The sequence below is a fragment of the Cetorhinus maximus genome, chromosome 9 (assembly GCF_964194155.1).
Source record: "Cetorhinus maximus chromosome 9, sCetMax3.hap1.1, whole genome shotgun sequence".
Lineage (NCBI taxonomy): Eukaryota > Metazoa > Chordata > Chondrichthyes > Lamniformes > Cetorhinidae > Cetorhinus > Cetorhinus maximus.
Window position 1 is genome coordinate 92,649,944 of NC_135887.1, and position 14,377 is coordinate 92,664,320.

General features: G+C 36.4%; 1 protein-coding gene across 1 annotated transcript in view; it reads right to left on the bottom strand.

Annotated features, from left to right (window-relative positions):
* The window catches only part of tnnt3a (troponin T type 3a (skeletal, fast)), a gene marked incomplete at its 5' end in the record, with an annotated part of 71,148 nt that overhangs the window by 46,740 nt on the left and 10,031 nt on the right, over positions 1–14,377 (bottom strand). The window contains 2 exons of the mRNA XM_078549090.1: positions 6,790–6,813; positions 11,215–11,238. Of these exons, the coding sequence (XP_078405216.1) occupies positions 6,790–6,813; positions 11,215–11,238 (48 nt within the window). The remainder of the gene's footprint in view (positions 1–6,789; positions 6,814–11,214; positions 11,239–14,377) is intronic.

Below are 14,377 nucleotides of genomic sequence, written 5' to 3' on the forward strand. Positions count from 1 at the left end.
TGGTGGGAAAGCATTGAGAAATGATAATCCAGGACAAAATCAACAGTCTCTTGGACAACCTCTTCTGAAGATGGTGTTAGCGTGTAGCAAGCAGAAAAGCAGCAGTGCATGGAATAGAAAGGCACAGGTGGTAAAGCAGAAAAGGAACAATATTGACATAAATATGCTATAAAAGTCATATCAGGAGAAACCAGTGTATAATTAAAGAAAAATCTGCACAAGAGCAAATCACCACACCCTGACACCATTAACACAACTTTCACTGCAATTCACTTCAGCATGCACAAATACCATCTAATTGTTGAAATAAAGGACAACTTTGTTACACATGAACCCAAAGGAAAAAAAAATCACAAGTATCATTCCAACACCCTTAAATTCCTGACATTTCAGGACATTTAGGGTGAGTTGAATGCTAAAGACAATCAGCTCGCACTAAATGGAAATTTTTTTAAATGCAGAACCATTTTTCTGTTCATTGATTTTAAGCTTAATATTGAAGCTTTTATTGCAGAAATTCTTCTCAAAGAAATCTATTTACTGATGTATCATGAAATGATATAATATATAATCTTTGATTGGCATATGGCCCAAGGCAGCAGGTGTAATCTACACCATTCGTGGTTGGGTTACAGTAGAACTTATAGCTTCATTGCCTTTGAATTGGGAAAACAGTGTGAATGGTAAAAGTCCACATTTTATGACACTACCAGGGTTGAAAACAATAGCAGAAAATGTTGAATGCATGAGGAAGTAGTGACTACTAAATGTCAACGTGGATTTGAAATTCTGAAGATTGTAGGATTAACAGATTTTTAAGAATTAGGATTGTGAATTTTTGAACAATTATAGTTACAATGGAATTCACTTAAAATCAGTTTTGACAAGTTGCACTTACGAAAAAGTCCAACCATGCTCAAGATCAAACTTTTCTAACAGATCGAAAGCATTTCCATCCACCGTGAAACAACACAATCAAGATCAATTCCAAAACATCAAAACCTGGTTACAATTAAAACCTTAGAGCTACAAATTCACCCAGCACTCACTTACAATTATATTTTTATTTATATTTCCAAATTCAAATCAATGTTGAAACCATGATATATGCAAATACCTTCTATAAGTATTTTGGTACTTAAGTCTAATTTGTTCTGACACTGCACTTTTACAAGCAATCTCTTTGTTCTGGTGACATCCTGAACACACTCAATCTACGTTTGCAGCAGGAAACCAATATAAACATTTCTTCTTGAAATTAATGTGGAAGGGGTTAACCTATTATCTAATTGACTGCCAACCTATTGCATATATCAGAATTTGACTTTCCTTTGTTAGTCAAATCACGATGTAAATAAATTTATACAATAGCCTACTTTAAAGTTTATCTATTACTTTTGCTTATGTTTAGGTGAATGTAGGCATTAGATACTTAATAGCCCTCAGCACTAATCATGCTGTGATTTGATTTAAAAGTTGACACAGCATTACGCAGATTTGTTTGGTCTTTTTTTTACACAGTGAAAACATAACACCTGCAACAAGATCCACTTTTTCAATAGGCAATTAAGATTAGATTTGATTTGAAGAGAGTTCCATTGCAGTTGTCATTTAGCAGTCGTATGTGTACGCCATAATCTGGTAAAGTGATGGGTTTGTATCCTTGGAGATGTGCCCAATGAGTTCCACAGTTCCATTCTCCCCAATGAACTAAGCAGGGTAAGGGGAAATTACAGAAAAACTGAAAGAAAATTTTCTGTCATGGTTAAGAGGCGACTAAAAAAAGAGGGAGGAAACACAGTGGGTAAATTAGGTGTTACTGGAAGGCCCCAGGCTGAATGTCTGGCCATTGCTCAATCAGTCAAGCCTCAGACAGGGAGCATTACAGCTGTTTCCAATAGCTTTGAGCTAGGCACGGGATAAATATCGAGATAAAAACAAAAAACTACTGCAGATGCTGGAAATCCAAAACAAAACCATTGCTTCCCACTTGTGATCCCTATCAGTAAAGTCTGCTGTTATTCCATGTGTAGATGATCGGTGAAGGCAAGATTGGTTCTGCTCTGATGCTCTCCAAAGTCAAATAATCTGTCAACATACCCGGCCTAGCCTCACATATGAAGAAAACTGCTTGGGCAAGATACAAAGATACAGATAGAACTTGGTAGCCATAGCTCAGAAAAAAATACTGAAGTGCTTGCCCTTCATGATATTACAACATTAAGAGTGCTGGAATTGTATTGTAGTGTTAAATTATATAAGTAAAAGATGGCAGTGGGCAAAACAAAGAGAAATTGGGAATCATCATCATTACCTCCCTCGTGATGTTCTTCATATTCTGTAATCCAACACCAGAGATAATAGATGGTGATTAATCGAAACAAACTCAGTCTTCATTACTTACACTGTCTTCACCATGGGCATCGACTACAAGATTCCCTACAAAAGTCCTGGACCAATTGCCAGCTGTAAACTGGAGAAGCTAAAAATGCTCCTAGAAGATCCCGGTTTTCTCCCCGAACCTGAGCTGAGTTAACTGCTTCCAGTTAGGGCACAACTTAGGACATTACAATTGACCACAGCATCCTAAACTAGACAGAGAAAAGTCAGCCAGAAATATCATTCAATAACTTCTGATAAAAAGTGCACATGTGGGAGGATCAGGTCAGAACAGGATCATATATGGTTGCAATGATTTATCTGACCGGCCGACACTCACTGCCCAGGTTCACACAAGAAGAATGGCCACTCAGGCAACATTCCAGAGGCCTGCCAGCATCCTTAGGGCTTGGTTATTAGGGTATGGTTAAATAGCCTGCTAACACTCACTGGCAAGGCTTGAGTTGAAGAATGGCTTCGAGAATCATTGCAAGGAGTTTGCACTTTCTGGCAAGGAGAGAAAACTGGAGGAAACTATTTCTTTTTAAATCCTTACATTTTGGAAGTTATGATGAGAGAACTCTTTAGCACCCAATCCAAAAAACAATATGTAACAAATTTTAAAAGCATATCTAACAAGCTACAAGATGCAACTTGATCAGACAAATAGAGAAGGAGCAAAAACTCAAAAAGTAATGAAGAGGGAAGGGGGAAAGGGAAGACAGGAAATTTCCATGAGCCAGAACATCTCTCTATTTGTAATGGCAGCTGTGCAGACTCAGTGTTAAGAGAATAACCATCAGATCCAAGCTGAGTTTGCAGCTCAGCAACTGACACTGCCAACCTCCGAGAAATACTGTACATAATACTGCAACACATTTGAAAAAATTATAAAATAAGAAAGAACTCAAGTATTTTTGAAAAATTGATAATTATATTGATTCAAAATCAGTATAATTACAGACTAAAATATTAAATAAATCAAAATTAAAGCAGGGACAGGAATGTGTAAAAGAATATATGGAGGCATATAAATTAAGTGAATCCTGAACGACAGAACATTAAAAAAATTGCTGGCAATTGTTGAAGTAGTTCAGATAGGTATACTTTAGATGCCATCTCTGTCTATACACATAAAAACAGACACACACACATAGAATGTACAGAATAATTTAAAATAACAGATCTTTATTTTAAATATATTTTATGTATTACTCTGTCATTGCAACTAACCAACTTAATAGAAATGTTATTGATCTGCCACATAGTTCACGTAAGTAAGTTACATATGCATACAGATGCACAATATAGGCAATCATAAGGTAAGGAGTTAAATCAACCACAACACAATAAGTTTCTTCAATCACTCTGCTAGATGCCACATTTTGACTGACAACACAGCGGTCAACTGATATAAAGGAATATGCCAGAACCTTCAACAATGGCAGGGGTGTAAAACAAGAGAGGTTGAATCAGCCGACCATTATACACCCTGCCCAGTTTTCCATTTTACTTCATTAAAAGTTAGGCTTTTTTTTAAGTATCAGCGTTATTGTAAAAACAAAAGTTGTGATTCAATTGCAGATAATATAAAAACATTACTCCGGATTCTTGCAACACCATCTGCCATTATTGTTGTTATCGTTATAATAATTTAAAATAAACTTTAGCATAAGTACAGACAGCCTTTCTAATAACTCCGCTTTTTCAATTTTTAGCCGATTCAGTGATCAACTTTCGCTGGCCTCGTCAGAAATAAACTTTAGGGTTGAGTTTAATTTGCCAAAATGGGTGATAATGAGAAAGAGGCCACTGAAAAAGGAGGTGGCTAAGACACTGAATAGGCTAAAAATTGATAAAGAGGAGGTATTATAAAGGCTGACTGTACTTAAAGTGATAAGTCATCGGGACCAGATAGGATGCATCCAATGATGCTAAGGGATGTATGGATGTAAATTGTGGTGGTACCAGCCATAATTTTCCAATCATCCATACGTACAAGATTAATGCTAGAGGACTGGAGAATTGCAATACTACACCCTTATCCCTGGGTAAGGATAAACCCAGCAACTACAGGTCATTCAGTTTAACATTGGTGGTGGGAAAGCATTGAGAAATGATAATCCAGGACAAAATCAACAGTCTCTTGGACAACCTCTTCTGAAGATGGTGTTAGCGTGTAGCAAGCAGAAAAGCAGCAGTGCATGGAATAGAAAGGCACAGGTGGTAAAGCAGAAAAGGAACAATATTGACATAAATATGCTATAAAAGTCATATCAGGAGAAACCAGTGTATAATTAAAGAAAAATCTGCACAAGAGCAAATCACCACACCCTGACACCATTAACACAACTTTCACTGCAATTCACTTCAGCATGCACAAATACCATCTAATTGTTGAAATAAAGGACAACTTTGTTACACATGAACCCAAAGGAAAAAAAAATCACAAGTATCATTCCAACACCCTTAAATTCCTGACATTTCAGGACATTTAGGGTGAGTTGAATGCTAAAGACAATCAGCTCGCACTAAATGGAAATTTTTTTAAATGCAGAACCATTTTTCTGTTCATTGATTTTAAGCTTAATATTGAAGCTTTTATTGCAGAAATTCTTCTCAAAGAAATCTATTTACTGATGTATCATGAAATGATATAATATATAATCTTTGATTGGCATATGGCCCAAGGCAGCAGGTGTAATCTACACCATTCGTGGTTGGGTTACAGTAGAACTTATAGCTTCATTGCCTTTGAATTGGGAAAACAGTGTGAATGGTAAAAGTCCACATTTTATGACACTACCAGGGTTGAAAACAATAGCAGAAAATGTTGAATGCATGAGGAAGTAGTGACTACTAAATGTCAACGTGGATTTGAAATTCTGAAGATTGTAGGATTAACAGATTTTTAAGAATTAGGATTGTGAATTTTTGAACAATTATAGTTACAATGGAATTCACTTAAAATCAGTTTTGACAAGTTGCACTTACGAAAAAGTCCAACCATGCTCAAGATCAAACTTTTCTAACAGATCGAAAGCATTTCCATCCACCGTGAAACAACACAATCAAGATCAATTCCAAAACATCAAAACCTGGTTACAATTAAAACCTTAGAGCTACAAATTCACCCAGCACTCACTTACAATTATATTTTTATTTATATTTCCAAATTCAAATCAATGTTGAAACCATGATATATGCAAATACCTTCTATAAGTATTTTGGTACTTAAGTCTAATTTGTTCTGACACTGCACTTTTACAAGCAATCTCTTTGTTCTGGTGACATCCTGAACACACTCAATCTACGTTTGCAGCAGGAAACCAATATAAACATTTCTTCTTGAAATTAATGTGGAAGGGGTTAACCTATTATCTAATTGACTGCCAACCTATTGCATATATCAGAATTTGACTTTCCTTTGTTAGTCAAATCACGATGTAAATAAATTTATACAATAGCCTACTTTAAAGTTTATCTATTACTTTTGCTTATGTTTAGGTGAATGTAGGCATTAGATACTTAATAGCCCTCAGCACTAATCATGCTGTGATTTGATTTAAAAGTTGACACAGCATTACGCAGATTTGTTTGGTCTTTTTTTTACACAGTGAAAACATAACACCTGCAACAAGATCCACTTTTTCAATAGGCAATTAAGATTAGATTTGATTTGAAGAGAGTTCCATTGCAGTTGTCATTTAGCAGTCGTATGTGTACGCCATAATCTGGTAAAGAGATGGGTTTGTATCCTTGGAGATGTGCCCAATGAGTTCCACAGTTCCATTCTCCCCAATGAACTAAGCAGGGTAAGGGGAAATTATAGAAAAACTGAAAGAAAATTTTCTGTCATGGTTAAGAGGCGACTAAAAAAAGAGGGAGGAAACACAGTGGGTAAATTAGGTGTTACTGGAAGGCCCCAGGCTGAATGTCTGGCCATTGCTCAATCAGTCAAGCCTCAGACAGGGAGCATTACAGCTGTTTCCAATAGCTTTGAGCTAGGCACGGGATAAATATCGAGATAAAAACAAAAAACTACTGCAGATGCTGGAAATCCAAAACAAAACCATTGCTTCCCACTTGTGATCCCTATCAATAAAGTCTGCTGTTATTCCATGTGTAGATGATCGGTGAAGGCAAGATTGGTTCTGCTCTGATGCTCTCCAAAGTCAAATAATCTGTCAACATACCCGGCCTAGCCTCACATATGAAGAAAACTGCTTGGGCAAGATACAAAGATACAGATAGAACTTGGTAGCCATAGCTCAGAAAAAAATACTGAAGTGCTTGCCCTTCATGATATTACAACATTAAGAGTGCTGGAATTGTATTGTAGTGTTAAATTATATAAGTAAAAGATGGCAGTGGGCAAAACAAAGAGAAATTGGGAATCATCATCATTACCTCCCTCGTGATGTTCTTCATATTCTGTAATCCAACACCAGAGATAATAGATGGTGATTAATCGCAGCAAACTCAGTCTTCATTACTTACACTGCCTTCACCATGGGCATCGACTACAAGATTCCCTACAAAAGTCCTGGACCAATTGCCAGCTGTAAACTGGAGAAGCTAAAAATGCTCCTAGAAGATCCCGGTTTTCTCCCCGAACCTGAGCTGAGTTAACTGCTTCCAGTTAGGGCACAACTTAGGACATTACAATTGACCACAGCATCCTAAACTAGACAGAGAAAAGTCAGCCAGAAATATCATTCAATAACTTCTGATAAAAAGTGCACATGTGGGAGGATCAGGTCAGAACAGGATCATATATGGTTGCAATGATTTATCTGACCGGCCGACACTCACTGCCCAGGTTCACACAAGAAGAATGGCCACTCAGGCAACATTCCAGAGGCCTGCCAGCATCCTTAGGGCTTGGTTATTAGGGTATGGTTAAATAGCCTGCTAACACTCACTGGCAAGGCTTGAGTTGAAGAATGGCTTCGAGAATCATTGCAAGGAGTTTGCACTTTCTGGCAAGGAGAGAAAACTGGAGGAAACTATTTCTTTTTAAATCCTTACATTTTGGAAGTTATGATGAGAGAACTCTTTAGCACCCAATCCAAAAAACAATATGTAACAAACTTTAAAAGCATATCTAACAAGCTACAAGATGCAACTTGATCAGACAAATAGAGAAGGAGCAAAAACTCAAAAAGTAATGAAGAGGGAAGGGGGAAAGGGAAGACAGGAAATTTCCATGAGCCAGAACATCTCTCTATTTGTAATGGCAGCTGTGCAGACTCAGTGTTAAGAGAATAACCATCAGATCCAAGCTGAGTTTGCAGCTCAGCAACTGACACTTCCAACCTCCGAGAAATACTGTACATAATACTGCAACACATTTGAAAAAATTATAAAATAAGAAAGAACTCAAGTATTTTTGAAAAATTGATAATTATATTGATTCAAAATCAGTATAATTACAGACTAAAATATTAAATAAATCAAAATTAAAGCAGGGAAAGGAATGTGTAAAAGAATATATGGAGGCATATAAATTAAGTGAATCCTGAACGACAGAACATTAAAAAAATTGCTGGCAATTGTTGAAGTAGTTCAGATAGGTATACTTTAGATGCCATCTCTGTCTATACACATAAAAACAGACACACACACATAGAATGTACAGAATAATTTAAAATAACAGATCTTTATTTTAAATATATTTTATGTATTACTCTGTCATTGCAACTAACCAACTTAATAGAAATGTTATTGATCTGCCACATAGTTCACGTAAGTAAGTTACATATGCATACAGATGCACAATATAGGCAATCATAAGGTAAGGAGTTAAATCAACCACAACACAATAAGTTTCTTCAATCACTCTGCTAGATGCCACATTTTGACTGACAACACAGCGGTCAACTGATATAAAGGAATACGCCAGAACCTTCAACAATGGCAGGGGTGTAAAACAAGAGAGGTTGAATCAGCCGACCATTATACACCCTGCCCAGTTTTCCATTTTACTTCATTAAAAGTTAGGCTTTTTTTTAAGTATCAGCGTTATTGTAAAAACAAAAGTTGTGATTCAATTGCAGATAATATAAAAACATTACTCTGGATTCTTGCAACACCATCTGCCATTATTGTTGTTATCGTTATAATAATTTAAAATAAACTTTAGCATAAGTACAGACAGCCTTTCTAATAACTCCGCTTTTTCAATTTTTAGCCGATTCAGTGATTAACTACCTCCTCTTTCGCTGGCCTCGTCGGAAATAAAGTTTAGGGTTGAGTTTGCCAAAATGGGTGATAATGAGAAAGAGGCCGCTGAAAAAGGAGGTGACTAAGACACTGAATAGGCTAAAAATTGATAAAGAGGAGGTATTACAAAGGCTGATTGTACTTAAAGTTGATAAGTCATCGGGACCAGATGGGATGCATCCAATGATGCTAAGGGATGTATGGATGTAAATTGTGGTGGTACCAGCCATAATTTTCCAATCATCCATACGTACAAGATTAATGCTAGAGGACTGGAGAATTGCAATACTACACCCTTATCCCTGGGTAAGGATAAACCCAGCAACTACAGGTCATTCAGTTTAACATTGGTGGTGGGAAAGCATTGAGAAATGATAATCCAGGACAAAATCAACAGTCTCTTGGACAACCACTTCTGAAGATGGTGTTAGCGTGTAGCAAGCAGAAAAGCAGCAGTGCATGGAATAGAAATGCACAGGTGGAAAAGCAGAAAAGGAACAATATTGACATAAATATGTTATAAAAGTCATATCAGGAGAAACCAGTGTATAATTAAAGAAAAATCTGCACAAGAGCAAATCACCACACCCTGACACCATTAACACAACTTTCACTGCAATTCACTTCAGCATGCACAAATACCATCTAATTGTTGAAATAAAGGACAACTTTGTTACACATGAACCCAAACAAAAAAAAAATCACAAGTATCATTCCAACACCCTTAAATTCCTGACATTTCAGGACATTTAGGGTGAGTTGAATGCGAAAGGCAATCAGCTCGCACTAAATGGAAATTTTTTTAATTGCAGAACCTTTTTTCTGTTCATTGATATTAAGCTTAATATTGAAGCTTTTATTGCAGAAATTCCTCTAAAAGAAATCTATTTACTGATGTATCATGAAATGATATAATATATAATCTTTGATTGGCATATGGCCCAAGGGAGCAGGCGTAATCTACACCATTCGTGGTTGGGTTACAGTAGAACTTATACCTTCATTGCATTTGAATTAGGAAAACAGTGTGAATGGTAAAAGTCCACATTGACTGACACTACCAGGGTTGAAAAGAATAGTAGAAAATGTTGAATGAATGAGGAAGTAGTGACTACTCAATGTCAACGTGGATTTTGAAAGTCTGAAGATTGTAGGATTAACAGATTTTTAAGAATTAGGATTGTGAATTTTTGAACAATTATAATTACAATGGAATTCACTTAAAATCGGTTTTGACAAGTTGCACTTACGAAAAAGTCCAACCATGCTCAAGATCAAACTTTTCTAACAGATCGAAAGCATTTCCATTCACTGTGGAACAACACAATCAAGATCAATTCCAAAACATCAAAACCTGGTTACAATTAAAACCTTAGAGCTACAAATTCACTCAGCACTCACTTACAATTATATTTTTATTTATATTTCCAAATTCAAATCAATGTTGAAACCATGATATATGCAAATACCTTCTATAAGTATTTTGGTACTTAAGTCTAATTTGTTCTGACACTGCACTTTTACAAGCAATCTCTTTGTTCTGGTGACATCCTAAACACACTCAATCTAAGTTTGTAGCAGGAAACCAATATAAACATTTCTTCTTGAAATTAATATGGAAGGGTTTAACCTATTATCTAATTGACTGCCAACCTATTGCATATATCAGAATTTGACTTTCCTTTGTTAGTCAAGTCACGATGTAAATAAATTTATACCATAGCCTATTTGAAAGGTTATCTATTACTTTTGCTCATGTTTAGGTGAATGCACGCATTAGGTACTTAATAGCCCTCAGCGCAAGTCATGCTGTGATTTGATTTAAAAGTTGACACAGCATTACGCTGATTTGTTTGGTCTTTTTTTTTACACAGTGAAAACATAACATCTGCAACAAGATCCACTTGTTCAACAGGCAATTAAGATTTGATTTCAAGAGAGTTTCATTGCAGTTGACAGTTAGCAGTCGTATGTGTATGTCATAATCAGGTAAAGAGATGGGTTTGTATCCTCGGAGATGTGCCTAATGAGTTCCACAGTTCCATTCTCCCCAATGAACTAAGCAGGGTAAGGGGAAATTATAGAAAAACTGAAGGAAAATTTTCTGTGATGGTGTATGTTAAGAGGTGACTAAAAAAAAGAGGGAGGAAACACAGTGGGTAAGTTAGGTGTTACTGGAAAGCCCCAGGCTGAATGTCAGGCCCTTGCTCAATCAGTCAAACCTCAGACAGGGAGCATTACAGCTGTTCCCAATAGCTTTGAGCTAGGCACAGGTAAAATGTCAACCATTGCTTCCCACTTGTGATTCCTATCAATAAAGTCTGCTGTTACTCCATGTGTAGATGATAGGTGAAGGCAAGATTAGGTTCTGCTGTGATGCTCTCCAAAGTCAAATAATCTGTCAACATACCCTGCCTAGGCTCACATATGAAGAAAGCTGCTTGGGCAAGATACAAAAATGCAGCTGGAATTTGGTAGCTATAGCTCAGAAAAAAATACTTCATGATATTACAACATTAAGAGTGCTGGAATTGTATTGTAGTGTTAAGTTATATAAGTAAAAGATGACAGTGGGCAAAACAAAGAGAAATTGGGAATCATCATCATTACCTCCCTCATGATGTTCTTCATGTTCTGTAATCCAACACCAGAGATAATAGATGGTGATTAATCGCAGCAAACTCAGTCTTCATTACTTACACTGCCTTCACCATGGGCATCGACTACAAGATTCCCTACAAAAGTCCTGGACCATTAGCTAGCTGTAAACTGGAGAAGCTAAAAATGCTCCTAGAAGTTCCCAGTTTTCACCCCTAACCTGAGCTGAGTTAACTGCTTCCAGTTACGGTACAACTTAGGACATTACAATTGACCACAGCATCCTAAACTTGACAGAGAAAAGTCAGACAGAAATCTCATTCACTGCTAGAAAGTGCACTTGTGGGAGGATCAGGTCAGAACAGGATCATATATGGTTGCAATGATTTATCTGACTGGCCGACACTCACTGCCCAGGTTCACACAAGAAGAATGGCCACTCAGGCAACATTCCAGAGGCCTACTAGCATCCATGTGGGTTGGTTATTAGGGTATGGTTAAATAGCCTGCTAACACTCACTGGCAAGGCTTGAGTTGAAGAATGGCTTCCAGCATCATTGCAAGGAGTTTGCACTTTCTGGCAAGGAGAGAAAACTGGAGGAAGCTATTTCTTTTTAAAATCCTTACATTTTGGAAGTTATGATGAGAGAACTCTTTAGCACCCAATCCACAAAACAATACGTAACAAACTTTAAAAGCATACCTAACAAGCTACAAGATGCAACTTGATCAGACAAACAGAAAAGGAGCAAAAACTCAAAAAGTAATGAAGAGGGAAGGGGGAAAGGGAAGACAGGAAATTTCCATGAGCCAGAACTTCTCTCTATTCGTAATGGCAGCTGTGCAGACTCAGTGTTAAGAGAATAACCATCAGATCCAAGCTGAGTTTGCAGCTCAGCAACTGACACTTCCAACCTCCGAGAAATACTGTACATAATACTGCAACACATTAAAAAAATTATAAAATAAGAAAGAACTCATTTATTTTTGAAAAATTGATAATTATATTGATTCAAAATCAGTATAATTACAGATTAAAATATTAAATAAATCAAAATTAAAGCAGGGAAAGGAATGTGTAAAAGAATATATGGAGGCATATAAATTAAGTGAATCCTGAACAACAGAACATTAAAAAAATTGCTGGCAATTGTTGAAGTAGTTCAGATAGGTATACTTTAGATGCCATCTCTGTCTATACACATAAAAACAGACACACACACATAGAATGTACAGAATAATTTAAAATAACAGATCTTCATTTTAAATATATTTTATGTATTACTCTGTCATTGCAACTAACCAACTTAATAGAAATGTTATTGATTTGCCACATAGTTCACGTAAGTTACATATGCACACAGATGCACAATATGGGCAATCATAAGGTAAGAAGTTAAATCAACCACAACACAATAAGTTTCTGCAATCATTCTGCTAGATGCCACATTTTGACTGACAACACAGTGGTCAATTGATATAAAGGAATACGCCAGAACCTTCAACAATGGCAGGGGTGTAAAACGAGCGAGGTTGAATCAGCCGACCATTATACAGCCTGCCCAGTTTTCCATTTTACTTCATTAAAAGTTAGGATTTTTTAAAAGTATCATCATTTTTGTAATAACAAAAGTTGTGATTCAATTGCAAATAATATAAAACCATTACTCTGGATTCTTGCACACCATCTGCCATTATTTTTGTTATCGTTATAATAATTTAAAATAAACTTTAGCTTTAGTACAGACAGCCTTTCTAATACCTCCTCTTTTTCAATTTTTAGCCCATTCAGTGATCAACTACCTCCTCTTTCGCTGGCCTTGTCAGAAATAAAGTTTAGGGTTGAGTTTAATTTGCCAAAATGGGTGATAATGAGAAAGAGGCCGCTGAAAAAGGAGGTGGCTAAGACACTGAATAGGCTAAAAACTGATAAAGAGGAGGTATTATAAAGGCTGACTGTACTTAAAGTTGATAAGTCATCGGGACCAGATGGGATGCATCCAATGATGCTAAGGGATGTATGGATGTAAATTGTGGTGGTACCAGCCATAATTTTCCAATCATCCATACGTACACGATAAATGCTAGAGGACTGGAGAATTGCAATGCTACACCCTTATCCCTGGGTAAAGATAAACCCAGCAACTACAGGTCATTCAGTTTAACATTGGTGGTGGGAAAGCATTGAGAAATGATAATCCAGGACAAAATCAACAGTCTCTTGGACAACCTCTTCTGAAGATGGTGTTAGCGTGTAGCAAGCAGAAAAGCAGCAGTGCATGGAATAGAAAGGCACAGGTGGAAAAGCAGAAAAGGAACAATATTGACATAAATATGTTATAAAAGTCATATCAGGAGAAACCAGTGTATAATTAAAGAAAAATCTGCACAAGAGCAAATCACCACACCCTGACACCATTGACACAACTTTCACTGCAATTCACTTCAGCATGCACAAATACCATCTAATTGTTGAAATAAAGGACAACTTTGTTACACATGAACCCAAAGGAAAAAAAAATCACAAGTATCATTCCAACACCCTTAAATTCCTGACATTTCAGGACATTTACGGTGAGTTGAATACTAAAGGCAATCAGCTCGCACTAAATGGAAATTTTTTTAAATGCAGAACCATTTTTCTGTTCATTGATATTAAGCTTAATATTGAAGCTTTCATTGCAGAAATTCTTCTCAAAGAAATCTATTTACTGATGTATCATGAAATGATATAATATATAATCTTTGATTGGCATATGGCCCAAGGCAGCAGGTGTAATCTACACCATTCGTGGTTGGGTTACAGTAGAACTTTTACCTTCATTGCCTTTGAATTGGGAAAACAGTGTGAATGGTAAAAGTCCACATTTTATGACACTACCACGGTTGAAAAGAATAGCAGAAAATGTTGAATGAATGAGGAAGTAGTGACTACTAAATGTCAACGTGGATTTTGAAAATCTGAAGATTGTAGGATTAACAGATTTTTAACAATTAGGATTGTGAATTTTTGAACAATTATAGTTACAATGGAATTCACTTAAAATCGGTTTTGACAAGTTGCACTTACGAAAAAGTCCAACCATGCTCAAGATCAAACATTTCTAACAGATCGAAAGCATTTCCATTCACTTTGAAACAACACAATCAAGATCAATTCCAAAACATCAAAACC